General features: G+C 42.3%; 1 protein-coding gene across 2 annotated transcripts in view; it reads right to left on the bottom strand.

Moving 5' to 3' along the window:
- Positions 1–19,905, bottom strand: part of WIPF1 (WAS/WASL interacting protein family, member 1) — a 73,690-nt gene that overhangs the window by 15,640 nt on the left and 38,145 nt on the right. For both annotated transcript variants that reach the window (XM_011991882.1, XM_011991881.1), the window contains 3 exons: positions 10,814–10,902; positions 6,552–6,681; positions 432–608 (listed from right to left, as the gene is read on the bottom strand). In XM_011991882.1, coding sequence (XP_011847272.1) covers positions 432–608; positions 6,552–6,681; positions 10,814–10,864 — 358 coding nt within the window. In that variant the 5' untranslated portion in view covers positions 10,865–10,902. The remainder of the gene's footprint in view (positions 1–431; positions 609–6,551; positions 6,682–10,813; positions 10,903–19,905) is intronic.

Here is a 19,905-nt window from a genome sequence, read left to right as displayed (position 1 = left end):
ATATTCCACAAGACGTGCTCCATCGTGTTTGAAAAGCGGCTCACAAGTATTTACTCTACTAGACAGCTGGGCTACCTCACAAAGAAAGCTGAATCTGTCAGGTCACCAGGCAGATTTCCAGGGCCAGCAAGTTCTATTTGCTCCTCCCTTTTCTTCCCACTCCAGCTAACCCTTTAGAAAAGTAAAAAAAAAAAAGTACAGGTTACCCCCAAAGACACTGGGTGAAAATTTCATAGTTCTGTGTAGCTGTCTGATCCTGGTTAATAATAATAATAAAGCCTAAATTGAGTCTCTTATAAAACAGTGGTAATATTTCAAACAATGTACAATATTTTAGTAAGGGCGAAGAGCCTTAGGGGCTACGACCAGCCTCCAAACTGCCAAACTCTGTCTTGTCTTCAGTTACTCAGAGACAGGGAAACTCTCCTTACCATTATCCCTGTTGGCCGTGGATCTCAGCTTCGGCATTCCAGCCTGGAAGAGTCCTCCCAGACCTGGAGGTCCGCCCCCTCCAAAACTTCCACCGCCTCCGCCACCACCTCCTCCGCCAAATCCGCCGCCTCCACCAAAGCCACCACCACCACTTCCAGCACCAGCTCCTTTAGGTTCTGCAGAAGAAGAAACACCCGCCAGAGTATGCCCCCTGGTCTGGCCCAGGTAAACCATAAAACAACAGTACAACAGGGAGCTGGCCGGCTCTGGGCCGCCAGTGGACAACTGGGATTTCTTCATTAAAATGCAGGATTTTAAGAGTTCCCTCAGCTCAGTCAGAACTGCCCGCTCCAGGCAGTCCCAGGCCCAGTGGTGGAAGAAACGAAAATAAAGGATGATTTGTTCCCACACTCCCCACTTGACTGGCTGCCACATGGGTCAATATCTATTTGTTCCGTATCCTAAGGTTTGGCAAATAGAAAAATCTTCAGGCTGGTTGCAGTGGCTCACACCTGTAATCTCAGCACTTTGGGAGGTTGAGGTGGGAGGACTGTTTGTGCCAGGGAGGTCAAGGCTGTAGGGAGCCAAGACTGTGCCACTGTACTCCAGCCTGGGCAACAGAGTGAGACCCTGTCTCAATAAAAAGGATCTTCAAAGAAAGAGGGTCCCAAGGGAGGAGGAGATGCCATAAAAGGTGAGAAGAAACGAAAGAGTTAAAAAGACAAGAAAATAAAATATCTCATAATTTCACAAATATACAAATATCCAGGCTGGGCACAGTGGCTCACACCTATAATACCAGCACTTTGGGAGGCTGAGACTGGAGGACAGCTTGGGCCCCAGGAGTCTGAGACCACCCTGGGCAACAAAGTGAGACCTCATCTCTATGAAAATAAACAACAACAAAAAAATGTCGCCAGGCATGGTGGTGCACACCTGTAGTCCCAGCTACTTAAGAGGCTGAGGTGTGAGGATCACTTGAACCCACCGAGGCTGCAGTGAACTATGACTGCACCACTGCACTCCAGCAAATAAACAAAGAAAAAACACTAAGCAAATATCCATTATTGAGTTATACTTTTTCCTGGCAGTATTTTTCATTTTATGTGTTTTTTCTTAAAATTAAGAACAAATTCACTATGCAGTATTAAGCCTGCTTTTTTCACTTAACACTTTGTTAGCACTTCTTGTGTCATACTCTTTGAAAACATGAGTTTAAAGGATTGTATTGTATTGCAGAACATGAATGTATTACATTAAAATTTATTTAACTACTCATTTGATGGCCTTTTAGATTGCTATTAATTTTTTAGTATCATGAAGCCCAATTGTAGGCTTTAGTAATTTAAACATTCTTTGCAATTTGAGAGGGTATAAAGATCTTGTTTTATTTTGAATTTATCTGCAAAAAATTGTGAAAGATTTTGATGGGAGGCAAATAAACAAACAGAAAGATTACTGAGTATTCCATCTAGTTTTCCGGGTTACTTCCCATTGTCTTTAAGCCACAGGATTTTATCACTCTGAAAGGTATAGAAAACTGATACTAATGCAATGGCATTTGTCCCAAGAAGTGCAAATTAGTTGTGTTTAAGCCATGCTTATACCCTCTTTAAAAAAATTCTCTCTTAATTTATGTATGTATGCATGTTTGTATTTAAGAGCTTAAACATTATTTAAAGTCCTCTTCCCAAAAAACTATGTTGAGTCTTTGATAAATAGTATATGAAATCTACAAACTAATCTGGGAGAACTGATACTTTTACGATATTTAGACTTTCCATTTGGAGATGTGGTATATTTTCTCGTTTATTCATGTCTTCTGGATTTTTTGGCAAAGTTTTTTAGTTTTCATGATTTACATTACACATGCTTTTTGTTGGGGTTACTTCAAATGTATTTTTGCTGAAATTGTGAAAGGGATGTTTTTCCTGTTATATTTTGTAATTGGTTATTTTTGGCACCAGCAAATTGTATTTAATACCTAATAAGCCACTTTGCTATATTTTCTAAATTAAAATTTCCTAAAAATTTATTATCTTGCATTTTCTAGTATGCATGTGGTCTTCAAATAATAATGGTTTAAAGCCTCCTCTTCTCTAAGAATTGTATATCTTATTTCTGTTTTATATAAGTAATTACTTTGATGGGTAAATTTCCATAACAATGTAAATTATTAACGTTTCTAAAGGCAATCATGTTCTGATATTAATGAGAATCCCTCTGATGTTTCAAAGTTAATATGAATTACTGGTTTGAAATAGGTTTTGTCCCTTTCTAAATATTCAGTTGATGGATCCTTCTATTTTAGGTTTACAAGAATTTCTTATAGCATGAAATTTTATCAAATGCCTATTCAAGATCTACTGAGACTTTTTATGGTCTTTTTAGTTTGATATGATGACTTTCTAACATTAAAATGGGATAGGCCGGGTGCAATGGCTCACGCCTGTAATCCCAGCACTTTGGGAGGCCAAGGTGGGTGGATTGCTTGAGCTCGAGTTCAGGACCAGCCTGAGCAATATGGTGAGATTTTCATCTCTACAAAAAATGAGCCAGATGTGGTGGTGCATGCCTGTGGTCCCAGCTAGTTAGGAGGCTGAGGTAGGAGAATCCCTTCAGCTTGGGAGGTCAAGGATGCAGTGAACTGTGTTCATACCGTTACTCCAGCCTGGGTGACAAGACAAGACCCTGTCTCCGAAAAAAAAAAGGGGGGGATAAACCCTGGTGTTGGTGAATTGTTCTTGTAACATCTGATTGATTTAGATTTGTTTTTTGGTATTTTAGTGTTCTCTTATCTATGATGGTAAGTGGTCCATAATAGGGTTTCTTAATTATAAACATTTTGGGTCAGATAATTCTTTTTTGTGGGTGGCTGTCCTGTCCTGTTCTTTACAGAATGTTTACAGCATCCCTGGTGTCTACCCACTAGATGTCAGTAGCAGCCCTCCCTGACCCCCAAAGTAATGACTAAAAATGTCTTCAGACATTGCCACATATCCCCTGGAATGCAAAAATCACCCTCAGTTGAAAACCACTAATGTATAGCTCTCTTTTTTGTATGTACTGCCTTTGTCAAGTTTTGACATTAGGATCATGCCAATTTCATTATAATTATTAGATAGCTTTCCATCTCTAACATGTTGGGGAATGATTTATACAGCATTTGGATTAGCTTTTCTTAAAATCTGAAAGAATTTGCTAATAAAACAATCTGGCTCCAAAGCTTTTTGGAGAGAAAGTAATTTAATAAAGTTTTTATCTTTTCCCTTGCTCACTGAGGTTTCTTGAATAAATGTACGCTTTTCTTAGAAAAGTACTTTCTTTAATATCTTAAAACATTTTAGCAGATAACTTTATTGTACTACTTTAATTTTAGAAAATATGCTTTGAATCTCTTATTTTATCTGCTTTCTGAGTTCCACTTTTATTCATTTTTATTTCCTTTTTTTCTGGATTAGGTTTATCATAAATTTGTGTTAGCTCTGTATCTTTTCTAGATGCAGCGCTTTCTGGGATGCTTATGGTAGCTCTGCTATGAAAGAAATAATCTGATAATAACTGACAAGAATTACTTCACCTAACAGGATAAAACATATAAGACTAACAATTTCTAGAAGTGTATGCAAAATTGTTTCCATATAAAATTTTAAAATTTTGGTAATAATATTAACATTGCCCTTGTCATTCAAACACTATTCATTGATGAATGACACATTTTGGAATACTGCACTTCACAGGACATATTTACATGGTATTGAAACTTTAGAGGGACTCCTGCAGTATCAGACATCATCCATTAGTGTTCCTTTTTTTTTTTTTTTTTTTTTTTGAGATGGAGTTTTGCTCTTGTCGCCCAGGCTGGAGTACAATGGCACGATCTTGGCTCACCACAACCTCTGCCTCCTGGGTTCAAGCGATTCTCCGCCTCAGCCTTCCAAATAGCTGGGATTACAGGCATGTGCCACCACGCCCGGCTAATTTTGTATTTTTAATAGAGATGGGGTTTCTCCATGTTGGTCAGGCTGGTCTTGAACTCCCAGCCTCAGGTGATTGGCTTGCCTCGGTCTACCAGAGTGCTGGGATTACAGGTGTGAGCCACTGCTCCCGGCTCATTAGTGTTCTTAACCTGCAACATCTGTCCATCTTACAGAAAGAGAAGCTAAAGCTGAGGATAGTTAACTGCTTCCAGATTATTTTTTCAGTAATTAAACTGTAGGACAGGCTGAATTTGGGAGCTATCACACATAACCACGGTCAACATTTTGACATACAGCCCAGGGAAGTTTCACATGCAAACAGATACAAAACCATGGATAAATACTGTTGCTTGCAAAGAGCTTGTGACAGCAGTATAGGTGTCCAGTTACGTGCATGAACAAGGGCCTGCACTGGACTGTATCTTCCTTCCATCAAGGAAAGCACATTATTAAACATCATGGAAGAGAGAAGGACTAACACGTGTATTTTCATTAAATGAGAGAAGTGAACATTGGAGAATACGATTCTTCAAGGTTTCCACTAGTGGATTCAGGAATAGGTCTAGACTGTCCAGTCTCCTTCAACAGAGCCCTAGGCTCCCTCTTGTAGTGAGGAGAACCACAGGCCTCTGTCTTAGAGGCCAGCAGCTCCTCTGGCCTCATACCAAGGACCATGATTCAGATGGCTATTGGAGGGCTGATTAGAGGGATTATATTATAACCACATTCTTTTTGTGGGCATTTTGACTTACAAGTCAGACTGTGTCAAGAGTTAAATACCTTAGATCCTTTTTTTTTTTTTTTGGAGACAGCGTCTTGCTCTGTTGTCCAGGCTGGAGTGCAGTGGCACAATCTCAGCTCACTGTAACCTCCACCTCCTGGGTTCAAGTGATTTTTGTGCCTCAGCCTCCCAAGTAGCTGGGACTACAGGCATGTGCCACCAAACATGGCTAATTTTTGTATTTTTTGTAGAGACAGGTTTTTACCATGTTGTCCAGGCTGGTCTTGAACTCCTGGCCTCAAGTGATCCACCTGCCTCAGCCTCTAAAAGTGCTGGAATTACAGGTGTGAGCCACTGTGCCCGGCCATAGTTCCTTTTTGAAAGCAGTGCATTCTCACTCGCACCACTTTGCCCAGTAACAGAACAACATTCAAAGGCCTTATCTAGGTCTTTCACTTTTCCTTTTTCCTCCCAAACCAGTAGTCCACCTAACTCTGATCCTTCTTCTTCCTTCTCTACTCATTAGGCATTTCTCCCAGGAAGTTCCCTGAAGCACTTCTAATCCTCTACTTTGCAAATATTCTGCCTCATTATTCACTTGTTGACAAAGCTCCATCTGGTGATTTTGGAAGGTCAGTCTATTTCCTGTTGCATCCAAATGGGATCTGTAGTCTAGGATGAATCTTGGGGACATCTGGCAGGCAAAGGAAGGGTCTAGAAATGTGAGGAGACAGCCTTAAGATCTACTTATTAATTGCCAGTAGAATTCTAGTCATGGATTATTTTTTGTCTTGTTGTAAATGTTAATAAGTAGCCTTGTTCCAGAAAGTACCTCAGACTTAGGTGGGTAGATAAGCGAAGTTGTGACCTCATTTCCTTTCTCTCTAAGCTCCTAATAATTGTATCTTACACTTGAATTACACTTTCCAGACAACAAAACATTTTACAGGCATTATCTCATTTGAAGCTCATGACAAACTTGTGAGGTCAATAGAACATGTATTATAATCTCCACTTTAAAATGAAGACAACAAGGCTTGGAGATGGTACAGGATGGATGTGCCAGGTCTTGAACCCACAGCTTTTGATTCCAAGGCTAGGGCTCTTTCCATATTTTATGCTGCCTCCTCATCTGCGGTGCCAGGAGCAATGGGTTAATCTCCAGAAAGTGTTGTGAATAATGCAGAGAATTGCTGCTGTGTATGTCTTGGACAAAGAATTATTATACTAGCTTCTTGCAGTATTAAAAGGGAACCCAAGCCAAAGCTGCGGCCTACAGGGAGTGATACAGTCCCTTATTTTGCTAGCTTTGCAGCTGTTGTTAACCGAAAAAAAAAAAAAAATTGAGGGGTGAGGGTAGGGTTGATTACTAGGCCGTAAACTGTTCCTCTTCATGGAAAATAGCTTTTTTTACTTACTGTCCAATATTGGTGCACTTCTGTCATTGGTGACTGTCTTCTTTAGTTTCTTCCCTTTGCTGATATCAGAAAGGAGAGCATTTCTCCCAGCCTGCTCTGTCTTATTCAAGGTAGGCTTCTCTGTATTGGCCTGAAAGGAAGCCATACAAACAAGTAGTCATCTCTTGGGTTAAAATCATGTATTGTAACACTTGGCTGGGAAAGGTTGGGTACGGGAAGCTTGTTATTAAGGTTCTTGGTGACAGGTTGTAAATTCTCAACAAGTTTTAGAACCCATATCATTCTTTTTAAGATCCAGACATTTGGAAGCAGATGCAGCAATAAATTATGTTCATTTTTAAGGGAGGAAGAGTCAGTCCTTGATTAAAGTCTCTGAAAATTCAGACCACAATCTGACTGAAACTAACAGGGCCAGGTTAGAGTGAGATGACTAGACACGAGAAAAGAAGTTTAAGTCTGGGAGGGTTCTGCAGGACATTACCAGGCTTCATTCACTAGAGGGTACCCTGAAGAATAACTTCCTTTTCCCATCTTTTAGAACTAACCCAGTGCAAGGGAAAAACTGTCTCTAGCAAAAAGAGTCAGCTGTATGTTTTTTAAACCCACTAAAGTTCTAGAAAATAATTCCCACTGTGTATATTGCCAAAGATGCTTTTTTTCTTTTTAAGTCAGATTTATTAAGGTGTAATTTACATATAGTGAAATTACCCTTTTTAGTTACAGTTCTGTGAGTTTTGACAAAGATATACAGTTGTGAAACCACCATCACAATCAAGATATAGAATATTTTCATTACTTCAAAAGTTCCCTCATGTCCCGTTGGCATGAGGTGTTTCTGATGTTTAATTCTGATGAAAGCTTAGCTCATGGAAATTGCAGAATGGATAAAAGTGCTACTTTAACATGTTTGATTATTTTCTTGTATTTCCAGAATTCCTATGAAAGATCCCCACCTACTATGAAATTGGGATCTTGCTCCTTCAGGAAGTATCCAGCAAAAGGACTTAGATGTAGGCACCTGCCTGTGTGCCTGTGTCTTTCACATTTGGAAACTGGCTAGGTCTTGTCTGTCCCAGGGAGAGTCTGGCTGTCCCAAACCCACAGGTCCTTTCTAGGCTGGCCCCAGCCCTTCTGATGGGGATATGATTTCAGATTTGCCAGTTAGGGCCACAGGAGGAAAAGCTGGGGAAATGTATGGCTCAATACCTTACCCAGCCTTTAAAAAACAATTTTTTTTTTTTTTTAGAAACAGAATCTCATTATGTTGCCTAGGCTGGAGTGCAGTGGCTATTCACAGGTGTGATCATCACGCACTACAGCCTCAAACTCTTGGGCTCAAGTGATCCTCCTGCCTCAGCCTCCTGAGTAGTTGGGATTACAGGCGCGTGCTACTGCTCCTGGTCTAACTCAGCCTTGTATTAGCAGAGTTAGAGGCAAAGGAAGAACTCAGAAAAACCCTGAAGTGGGCTAACCAGAATTACTGTGTGATTGGAATTATACTGTGTAAACAGAATTACTGTAAAATACGGTAAAGTTGGAAGCATCTTGAAATAACTAAATGATAAAGCATTACTTGCTTATGATAATAATCGTTAACATATATAGCTTTTACTCTGTGCCAGGCACTGTTTTCAGCACCTTATGTGTATTACTTCATTTAGCCCTTATCAACCCTGTGAGTTATTTCAATTTTACAGACAAGGAAACTGAAGTACAGGGAGTTTAAATCATTTGCCCCGGTCACCTAGTTAGTTGAGGAGGAGCTGGGATTCAAACCCTGGCAGTCAAAAGCCTTCCCTACAAGCTGACAGAAGGGTAAATATGGGCTCCAAAATGCTCATCCCTATCAGCCCCAACATACCGCTGAAGCAAGCCTGTCAAAAGTTTCTCTGCTGTCCTTCCAGAAATGCTCTCTGCAAACACAGTTTGCTTTTGCTAATGGGATTCTCCTCTATTGTTCTGAAACTTGTTTGTTTTCCACTTAACATACTTTGGATGTCCTGGAAAGAGCTCTTAACATTACCTGCTGTCTTCATTTTAAGGATGAAAAAACTCTGAGGCCTAGAGAGGTTAAGTGATGTGTCACAGTGGATCTCTGAACAGTTTTGGGTTAGCAACCTTCAGTAGCCTCCTGTTCTGCCTTAAAATTTATTTTGACAGCTGACCTCCCTGGGTGCTAACTTCTCTCGTGTTCAGGGCCCTTAATTATGTTGTTTCCCAAAGGCAGTGGTCTATGATGGCCACCAACCCACCTTTTGCCTTTCTTCATCTCTATATTCTATTTATCCACAGTCTTGCTTTGAATTAGGTAATAACAGATAGAAATGAGTTGATAAGATAAACAAGGTTTTCCAAACTTCAAGCATTCTGGTATAAGATTCATGATTTTTGTCATCTTCTCATACCACCTGTGTTATTTATTTAATATTTTTTATTAAGTCAGTTCACTATAACCCATACTTTTGGGGAAATATGGATAAATGAATCCTGCTATGTTAGCCAGATTAGAGGTTCTCAAACTTATCCATGTGAAGGACCAGCGTTTTGTTTTTGTTTTGTTTTGTTTTTGAGACACAGTCTTGCTCTATCACCCAGGCTGGAGTGCAGTAGTGCAATGACAGCTCACTGCAGTCTTGACCTCCTGGGCTCAAACAATCCTCCCATCTCTGCCTCCAGCGTAGCTGGGACTACAAGCATGCACCACCATGTCTGGCTGGCTAATTAAAAAATTTTTTTTTGTAGATATGGGGGTCTTGCCATGTTGCCCAGGCTGGTTTCGAACTCCTGGGCTCAAGTTATCCTTCCACAGTGCACGCCTGGCCGAGGACCAGTCTTTTGAAAAATATTTTCATCAGCAACTGACACTTTTGTAAAATAACAATGAATTATTAGAAAAACGAATTAGTTTTTTAAAAAAGACACACAACATCCAATCTTAGAAACAGACAGAAAACTACTGTCAAATTGCTAGAAATGCTTCTAAATGCTTACTTTCAATTTTTGTCCTCATCACTTTGGGGACTCTTAAAAAGTAGTTGGAAGGCCACACTCTGAGTAACAATAAGCTAATTAATGGGCAGTTCTTCTCACTAGGTATCATCCTTAGATGAGTTATATAAATGCGTCTCATGGAAACCTGGGGCAAGAAACTTTCTCTCCAAGCCTCAGTTTCCCCTGTGAAAATGGTGAAAATGAAGGAACCATCAGTGTGAGGCTCCTCCTCAGTGAAGGCTTCACAAGCTGGAGAGGGCTTTGTAACAGAGTTTATCTTGGGGCCTTTCCATATGACCAAGTGGAGGGTTGCCAAATTCCTGGAAGAGGGCACACTAACTTCCCCAAAGAGGTCTATCAAAGGAGCAGGATGAACCAGGCACAGTGGCTCACACCTGTAATCCCAGCACTTTGGGAGGCTGAGGTAGGTGGATCAACTGAGGTCAGGAGTTCAAGACAAGCCTGGCCAACATGGTGAAACCCCGTCTACACTAAAAATACAAAAATTGGCTGGGCATGGTGGTGTGTGCCTGTAGTCCCAGCTACTTGGGAAGCTGAGGCAGGAGAATCACTTGAATGGGAGGTGGAGGTTGCGGTGAGCCGAGATCATGCCACTGCACTCCAGCCTGGGCGAAAGAGCGAGACTCAAAAAAAAAAAAAAAAGACCAGGATTAATCCAGTGAAGAAATTCTTTCGGGAAATAAACATCTAAATGCCTAAATGCAAGTATAGATTTAAAGGAGGATGTGAATGTGTGTGGGAGAGGTGGTGGGGTGAGATATTTGTCAAAAACAGATTGGGAAAAAGAGGGGAAAAGGCAGAAAAAAAGAAAGGAGTGAGACTGGAAGACACTTTAATGGAATGCACCGCAGGCAGAGACCTGGGTTTCTAGACTGTCCAGCCCAGAAGGTAAAGGCCAGACACTGAGTTCATCTGAATGAGAACAGTGCACACTCAGAATTGCTCCTGCAAACCCTATCTGAGGCCAGCACATTTCCCTACACAGATGCGGCAGAAAACACCTAATCAGCCACATTCCACCCTCGTACTATCCATCACATGAGACTTTAAACAAACAAAACCCTTCGTGTTGTTTGTATTTGCTGGGTTTCAGGGTTTGGCTTACTCTGGGCACAAGGAAAGCCTGTTGTATCACATGTAAGCCAGAATGCAAACACATTTAATACAAACACATGCGTGCCAGGTTTTGGCTTCATTTGGCTTGCTTTATGCATAGAAAGTGATTGCATAGAAAGCGAGGAGACACTCACCAGTGCAAACGTTGGGGGCGGCGGGGGTGCTGGAGGGGGAGGGACGGGCATCTTGGGCAGTTATGCGTTCAACAGTCTTGCTGATAAATCTGGAAAAACAAGAATGCGATCATGTATTAGATGTAATCTTAGTAATACTGTCCTAATCTGCCTTCACTTTCCCACCAAAGTGACAGCTCCACCTAGCTCAACTCTTAAAAGAGATGGGCTTACCTTTACACCTCACTGCTAAAACGTTACTGTTCTGGAAGGATCCCGGCAGAGGGGCTTCCGAGCCGAGGTGCTCGGAGAGAATGGAGGCCACATCCAGTGCCTTACTTGGCTCCATTCCCCCACCCACCACAGCAGGCCATGACCCACCCAGGTGGGCCTGGTTAAGCAGGAAAGTCTCACACAACTGCTCGGATGTGGATATATCCTGGCCAAGTTTGACTGAAAACAAATTCACTTCAAGTGGCTTCTCCTGCTCACTAATTTCCATGACAATCCTTTCTTGCTCTCCCACCCCTCTGGCTTTCTCCTCCCATTCTTCCTGACATTCGCCCAAGTCTGTGTGTGTACTGCAGGAATATGAAGATGAATCTACTTCTAGTCCTGCCCTCAAAGTTCCTAGTCCTCCAGGGAGAGGACACGGAGAATGTAAAGTGGAAAGCGGGGAGCAGCAGGTAAATCGGGGTGGACGTGTGGGGGTCAACCTTATGTTTGGAGCACTCAAAGACCAGCCATCCCTATCTCTGTGCTCCTTAGCATTTCCTCAGAGGATCTAAGCACAAACAGAGGGGGAACAAGAAGTCAGACCTAGGACTCCCAGGCTGTTTACTAGAAATGCACTTCATTTACAAGAGACTGTCTTACCTTTGTTTGGGTAAAAAAATTATATACAAAGAAAATAAGAAAGAAGAGCCTTTCTGCAGAGTGTGCTTGCTCTGAGAACAAAGGGAAGGCCAGATTCCGTAGCTGGGTAGGAGAGTTTAGGGACCCCAGGTGGGTTAGGGGGCAGGGCGGAGAGGGCAGCCTGGCAAACACCAGGGCCAGAAGAGACGATGGCCAGGAAGTGCCCAGGAAGTGCCTGGGGAGTTACACCAGTCAGGAACCCTCTCCCCATTTCCTCCAATCCTTCCAGTCCTGTTCCTTCGCCTCACTAGAACCCCTGCTCCCTCTGCCCTGTCTAGGACAACGCCTCACCCACTGTTCTCATCCCTAAGTAATGCCAGCTTCTCCCGCTCCATCCTTGCTACACAAACTGGTCCTGGATGGGCAGCGTGGGCATCACCCAGGAGCTGTTAGAAATGTCAACTCCCAGTCCCTTTTGCCCCCAACTGAATTCGTTTCAGCATTTTAACAAGATCCCTGGGTGATTCATATGCACTAAAGCCCAACTGTAGAGTTCGAGCCTGAAACCAGTGGGCAGTCTGGGACACCAGCCACCTGAATAACATTATTTCCACAGGACATGTGTCCCAAATTTTAAACTGCAGAATTATGTTTCTTTTTAAAAATTTTAAATTTTATTTACTTATTTTTTTGAGATGAGGTCTTGCTCTGTCACCCAGGCTGGAGTGCAGTGGCAAAATCATAGCTTACTATGCCTCAAACTGATGGGCCTAAGCAATCCTCCTGCCTCAACCTCCTGAGTAGCTTAGCTAGGACTGCAGGCATATGCCACCGTGCCCAGTATTTATTTTTATCTTTTATTTCTGTTGTGATGGGGTCTTGCTATGTTGCTCAGGCCAGTCTTGAACTCCTGGCCTCATGAGATCCTCTTGCCTTAGCTTCCCATAGTGCTGGGATTACAGGTGTGAGCCACTGTGCCAGGCTTTTTAAACTCTCAATAGTCTCTTAACTGCAGAAAACAATTTCTTAGAATTTAAAATATTCATTTAGTTCAACCACTACAAGTTAATGTGGAAAACTGAAACCTAAGCAAATACTTTCTATTGAGATAATGCTAGATGGCTTGCTTTCTGTGAACAGAAATGGACTGGAGAAGCTAAAACAGACACTGCTGGACTTGTCACAGCCTCCGGGAAACAAGAATTAAGACAATTCGCAAAAGTCCCATTCAAAGTGGGCTGTCTAGAAAATGAAAATTTTAAATTCCACAGCAGCAACAGCAGCTCTCATGTATGGAGAATCCGCTGGATCCAGGGCTCTATCCTTGCATGGTCTCTGACTCCTAAGACACCAGAAGCCAGCATAGCTGTGCTCATTTGATAGACTCAGAGAAATTAAGTCACTCCCTAAAATACCCTGAAGCAATTCATTCAGTCATGTCCTTTTGGTTCCTGCTCTTCTGCTGGATAACACTGCCTCACTCACTGCCGTTTTAATGATCTAATAAGCACTTTCAGGCAGGCAAATTAGTGCCACAGCTCACCTGTTAACTAGGCTGGAATCTGTTTTCAGTAAGAGAGTGTCTCAGGCAAGGATTCTTTTAAAGTATGTTTCTTAAATTGCTCTTTCTGGCATGACACCAATTAGTCACCCATAGGGCCACATGGGCACTGTGAGCAGGACTGGGTGCCTGTGTTAGGGCGTCCTCTGTCAAGGGGCATCTCCAGCGGCACATTCAGAGGCCTTGGAGTCAGACGTCTCCTCCAGGAGGAATGACGGGGATCTGAAACTGAATTTAGGCCTGACTACTGCAAAAAAAGCTGGAGCCAAATCAGTGGTATGACCAGAGCTGGGAAAGGCTTACCAAGGAAGGGGGATAGCCTGGTCTGCCTGGTGGGCCCAAGAGATGGGCTCTGGGAACAGAGCATCCATGTGCTTGGTCGATGAAAAATCCCTCAAGCCTATTTTGTCTGATTCCATGTTCACTAACTAACTTTTCGTCATCCTGTGATCCTACTATCTAGGAAGGAGTGGATATTCTAGTCAACTAACAGGAACCTCTTAGGGGTGTGGTTGTCATGAGTTCGGCTCTCATAGCAGAGATCAAATTGAACTTCTGTCCTGCACAGCTTAGGGGCCAGACTGTGGAATGGGGGACCCTTTCAGGGGCTGCCACCCTGAAAGACCTCCTTAATTATTTTACAATTCTCTGTTGCTGCTGTTTTAGTAATGTCTGTGCACTAACTGACTTGTATATTAACTTCTGGATGACAACTTCAGGGAGGGCTGTGCTGACTTCATGGTCCAGAGGGCTGGTGTGGGAGAAACAGCAACAGTCATGGCTGGGGCCAGGGCCAAGGCCAGATTGCAGAAATTAGCGGCAAAACCAAGGTTCAGGGAGCAAGATGCTATTAAAGGGTCTGGGGTATTGCAGTCTTTCCTTCCTGGCCACTTCAGACGGACAGTGGGGAGAGGGTCTATGAGTGAGCGCTCTCACTTTTTAGAGGGTGGTGCAGAACTAAGTGCTCTTTCTTCTCCTCTGTAGACTTCTGTTTGCACGGCTTGCTTTCCCTGGCCCCATCTCTCAGTCCCCTCCAGATTAACTGTCCCTTTCCAATCTCAGTGGTAACACAGAAGAGGGAGGCTGCCATGTCCTCTCTCCTCCTTTTTAGCTGAACATCTGCTGGGCATGGTCTGGACTTCTCCAGGCTGGGGCCTCAAGGGAAGTGTGTGAGAAACCCGACTCCAGTACTGCCACCTCACTCAGCCCCAGGATCAAAGAAGACTAAGCTCATGTGCCCCAACACTGGGCCCACCGGCTGTCTTTCCACCAGCCTATGGACTCCACGGGGTCTTGCCAATACCTGGCACAAAGTAGGGTTCTTACTAAATATATATGCAGTGAAAGAACTGTGTATCACACAAGCCAAGTGCTTGCCACTGGAAGGGCTCCCAGCATCACCCCAGTGCACTGTGAGATCCAGGTAAAAGAGTCAGCCCTATTTCAGAGGGGCTTGCTAGTGTTACATACTGGGACTTACTTTCCTGGCAGCCTCCAACTTCCCCAGAGAAGTAGAACCCCAGGGCCTTGGGATAGGAGGGCTTCCCTCCTCTCATGGACTTGACAGCCCACATCAGAGCCAGAGCCAGATCTTACTGAAGGCCTTGGCCCTAGAGCACGGATCTTAACAGACCAGGCATTCCTGCCTGGATCCTCACACCCAGAGTCTGTAGATAGAATTCAAGGGTTCATAAACTTGGATGAAAAAAAAGCACATATTATTTCTACTAAGCACTAACTGAAATGTAGCATTTCCTTTGATTATGAATGTAGGCCACAAACCACAGTATCTGATATTCTTTCACCAATAGTTTTCACATGATATTTTCACATCATATTACAACTACACATCAACAATTTTCAACATTCTGGCAACGTTTAAATCTGTTGCTAAATCTTGTTGTTTAAACCATTAATAAAGAAGTACATATTTTAATAGTTTCCTTTGTAATTCTCTGTATTTTATTTTATGCATTTAAACACAGACACAAAAGGGGCCCTTTGGGACTGTGAGTGGTGACTTATACCTGTAATCCCAACACTTTGGGAGGTCAAGGTGGAAGGACTGCTTCAGCCCAGGAGTTTAAGACCAGCTTGGGCTACAAAACGAGCCCTTTATCTCTAAAATTAAATTAAATTAAATAAATTAAATAAAATTAAAAAAAGGAGTCTTTTGGGCTTCACCAGTGGGTTTATAGAATGAAAAAGGGAGAACATGAGACCTTGGTCAGGCAAATTTGGTTCTGAATCCTTGCTCTGCCACCTGGCAGATTCAGATGGGAATCTGTTTTTCTCATCTGTTAAATGGGAAGTTGCTGAGCAGATTAAATGAAATGGTGTGTGCAAGGCTTTCAGCGTGGCCTGGGGGAGCAAAGCTGTCAGTGGACAGGGCTGAGATCTGTCCTTTGGAGGGTGAGGATGGGTCCTGCTGGTACAAGCTGCTGAGTGCCTGGCAGAGGAGGGATGGACCTGGAAGCTAGTCTGAGGGGCCGCAGCTTTGCTCAGTGGCTGTGGGTGGATCTGCCTGGGTGGGAAGGAGGCCGACTGATGACTGGGCTTCCCAGCATTTGGTTCTTCCCTTGGAGATGGGAGCATGGCAGGAAAGGCAGCTGACTCGGGTGCAGGAGAGGCCTGAGAAGAAGGGAAAGGACTCAGCAGCAGTTTCCCCAGTGTGGTCAGTCATCTCCTGCGTCAGAATCTGCTGTGCCCGTGTCCGGCTTCACAAACTAGTTGGAGTCTCAGCAGTGTCGGATCACATGCCTCCCCATTTGCTGGGCCTTGCCCTCCCAACCCAACCCAGGCAATGAACTTTAAAGAAGACACACTTTTCACAATTAATTTCTTTTCAAGAATAATTTCAATGTTTAAGTAACTTTCATGATAGAGAGAAAAGCCAGACTTTCTAAAATCTTTACTTGGTGTGTTGACTCCTACGTACACAAAGAAAACCCAAAGGATAGAAAAGGCTTTTGTTTTCACATACAGTATTATGGTCTGAACTATGTCCCCTGCAAACTGATATGCTGAATTTCCAACCCTCAGGACCTCAGAAGGCAACTGTATTTGGAGATAGGGTATTTAAAGAGGTGATTAGGCTAAAACGGGTGAGATCTTAATCCAGTTTGACTGGTGTCCTCATACAAAGAGGAAAAGACATCAGGCATGTGCTCACACAGAGGAAAGTCTTCAAGTAAAGACGCAATGAGAAGGTGGCCATCTGCAAACCAAGGAGAGAGGCTTCAGAAGACACCATACCTGCCTACATCTTGATCTTGGACTTCCAGCTTCCAGAGCTGGGAGAAAACAAATTTCTGTTATTTGATCTACTGAAGCTGTGGTATTTTATTATGGCAGTCCTAGCAAATTAATATTTAACACTCACATTTAGACAACATTCACTGATCCCAGATCAGCCAGGGCATCTTGCAGCCTGGACCCACTTGTTAAACATGCAAGGAGCACTGTGAGAGAAAGAGAACTGCTTGGCCCACTCCCCACCAGTAGAGGGGACACATTCTCCCCAATGGCATGGCCAACTAGAGGTCAACCACAGCTCACAGTTCAGTCCAGACGTGCCCCAGGAAACTCATGGTTTCTTCTTCAATGTCCTCATCTAGGAAAGCAGAATCATCCCTGAATGTAAAATGATTGCCTTCCTTGGGATCAAGAAAATGGGGTAGTTATTTAAATAAACTGTTTCTTAGTTTCATAGCCAACTTAAAATTCATTCTAGATTGCACTGCCTAGGGCCCACACTACAGAATGACATGAGGTAGGGAGTGATTCCTAATAGTCCCCCAGTGAACACAGTTGACAGTCCTCCAAAGGCTGGTCTCTAATCCCACGTGGGCAGGGGTTCCATTAGAGAAGATGAGAAGCAGCTTTATCCAATTACGTTTATCATTAATTTGGACTATTCAAAAATATAAAGCATTTTGCTCTATAAATGTTGCTAAAAGTAACCCTTAAATACTATCATACCTAAAATGAATGGTGGAAAATTAAGCTTTTTTCTCCCAAAAGATTGAATCGATAGAGGAATATTTTATTTGCTGGGGGTGGGGGAGGGTATCAGAAATAATATAACTGGACAGATTAAAAAATCCAACTGCTCTCTTGCCCTCATTATTTTCTATTTTTATTTACATTTATTTATTTACTTATTTATTGAGACAGAGTCTGGCTCTGTTGCCCAGGCTGGAGTGCAGTGGTGCGGTCTTGGCTCACTGCAACCTCCACCTCCTGGGTTCCAACAATTCTCCTGCCTCAGCCTCCCAAGTAGCTGGGACTACAGGCTCGTGCCACCACACTTGGCTAATTTTTGGTAGAGATGGGGTTTCACCATGTTGGCCAGGCTGGTCTGGAACTCCTGGCCTCAAGTGATCCACCCACATCAGCCTCCCAAAGTGTTATGATAACAGGCATGAGCCACCATGCCTGGATTCATTTATATTTTACTTTATATATAATGCTCTTAACTCATTTTCATCTATGTATTTCTTGAGTGCTTTTGGCTTCTTCAGGTTAGTTTTTTGTTTGTTGTTGTTTTCTTCAAGATTTCTTTTTCTCCTTTTGTATTGTAGAGAATACAAAAATATACAAAGATGAAAAAAAAGTACTGAAGTTGTATTTAACCACTAAAGGAAGCACTGAATAATAATTAATTTTTAGGTGAAAAAGGGTTGGGGGTCATAACCAGAGGTAACTCTTTGTTATTTTGATACATGTCCTTCCAGCTTATAAGTACATGTACAGCTCTCTCTCCCCTTCCCTTTCTGTCTCTGTGTCACACATATACACACAATTGTTTGACCAAAAAATATTAACAGAACAAAATTGATAATACATGTAACGCAAAAGTGTTTTCCTGAGAAAAGGTTTTTAAATTCATATTGAGTTATTACAACCATAAAAAATAACTGCAAGGGCATTCATTACAAAGACAGTGAATCCACTCCAAGTCACCCTGCAAAAATAAAATCATCGAGCAAACTCAAATTGCTGCTAAGATGGTGAATTTTAAAAAGCATGTCGTTTTGGGATTCCTACTCAACTGTTCTTGATTCTATTCTTTAGAGACTCCTCCATGATGCAAACTTAGCTGGATGTATTTAAGATCTGAAAACCATTAGAACTAATTAAGATGAATTTGGCTTTGTTCTTCAACTTCCTGTAAAAAATGCTCAACAGGAAAATTGATGTTCACAGTAAACCACAGTCATCCTGTTTCTTTAACACAATCTTTTCACAGCTGCAGTTGCCTGGAGTTTCTATTTTATGTCGCGAGTCACTGTGCAACAGCTCTACCGTCCCTTCCCCCCACCATGTGGTCTGGCCATTTTAGAAACTTTCAATACCTTTGCAGAAAGGTTCGTTTCTATTATTGCTACTCTTCCTCTCTCCAAGCTGAAGGGCCTCGCTCAGAGCAATGAGGCCATGGATACAAGAGGGGAAACAGAAAAGGCAGCTGGACTCCAGAGGAAGCAAAAGGCAGAGAAGAGGAAAACAGCTTGATTAGCAAATCAGCAACCTCACCCAGTTGGTTCTTATGCATTGTTAGTCTCCATTTGCGCTGAATGTAGAGCACACGCTTGCCATATACAGAATCCCTCATTTCTCAGAATGTACTGCTCTTTTCTCAATCATCATTGAAAACAATTTACTTCAGCGACGTCTGATTAGGTTGTCTTCTTAATGGTAAATGTCAGTTTAAGTCTCTGCTGAACCTAGAAATGTTTCTTTTATAGTTATTTTAGATAAGGAGGTGATTTATTTTGGCAGGGAGTAGGAAAGGTGCTTTTCAAAGAAGACATTTTGAAGCATCTCTAACATCATTAAGACTGGCTAGGAGCTTGGACACAATTTCTACTGCAAGAGTACTGCTAGGGAAATAAAGGTTGCTATGAAATAAAATTATTTTTTAATCCATTATTATGCACATTTAATTTTAAAATTAATACAAATTCATTGACATCCAAGACCCTTTTAATAGTGAGAAAATGAAGGTGAGCTGAATGACCTGCCTACCTGTCATCATTTAACTGAAGGAAAGGGAAAGGAAACTTTTTTTACTTTATCCATATAATTAAAGAGTAGCAGGTTTTCTCCCATACTTCCCATCTCTTTAAGGGGTTCAAATCTCCAAGCTAAAGTCTTCCTAAATTGCTATTACCACATTTAGTTCTACCAGAGGATTAAGATGTGCCACTGTTTCTCTTTCTCTCTCACACACATATACACATGGCATATATGTTAGCACACTTGATATAGTGTATTCATTTTATCATAGTACAGCTTTATGATACAAGCAGAAGTGTCACCAAGTTTACCTCTGAAGAAGTGAAAAGACTTAGAAAGGAAAATATCTTACTTGAGATTATTAGTTTCAAAGATATTTACTGTTGCTGTGACATTTAAAGCAAAACATTTGTACTCTCAGATTCCCAAGGCCGGAAAAGCACCTCAAGAAATCATACTGGCTGGGTGTTGTAGCTAATGCCTAGAATCCCAGCACTTTGGGAGGCCAGGGTAGGAAGATCGCTTGAGCCTAAGAGTTTGAGACCACCCTGGGCAAACATAGTGGGACCCTCATCTCTACAAAAAAAAAAAATCTAAAATTAACTGGGCATGGTGGTACACATCTTAGTTCCAGCTACTTGGGAGGCTGAGGTGGGAGGACTGCTTGAGTCCGGGAGTT

The sequence above is a fragment of the Mandrillus leucophaeus genome, unplaced genomic scaffold (genome assembly GCF_000951045.1).
Source record: "Mandrillus leucophaeus isolate KB7577 unplaced genomic scaffold, Mleu.le_1.0 Scaffold40, whole genome shotgun sequence".
In the NCBI taxonomy this organism is placed as follows: domain Eukaryota; kingdom Metazoa; phylum Chordata; class Mammalia; order Primates; family Cercopithecidae; genus Mandrillus; species Mandrillus leucophaeus.
This window is presented reverse-complemented; position numbering and strand designations above follow the sequence as displayed.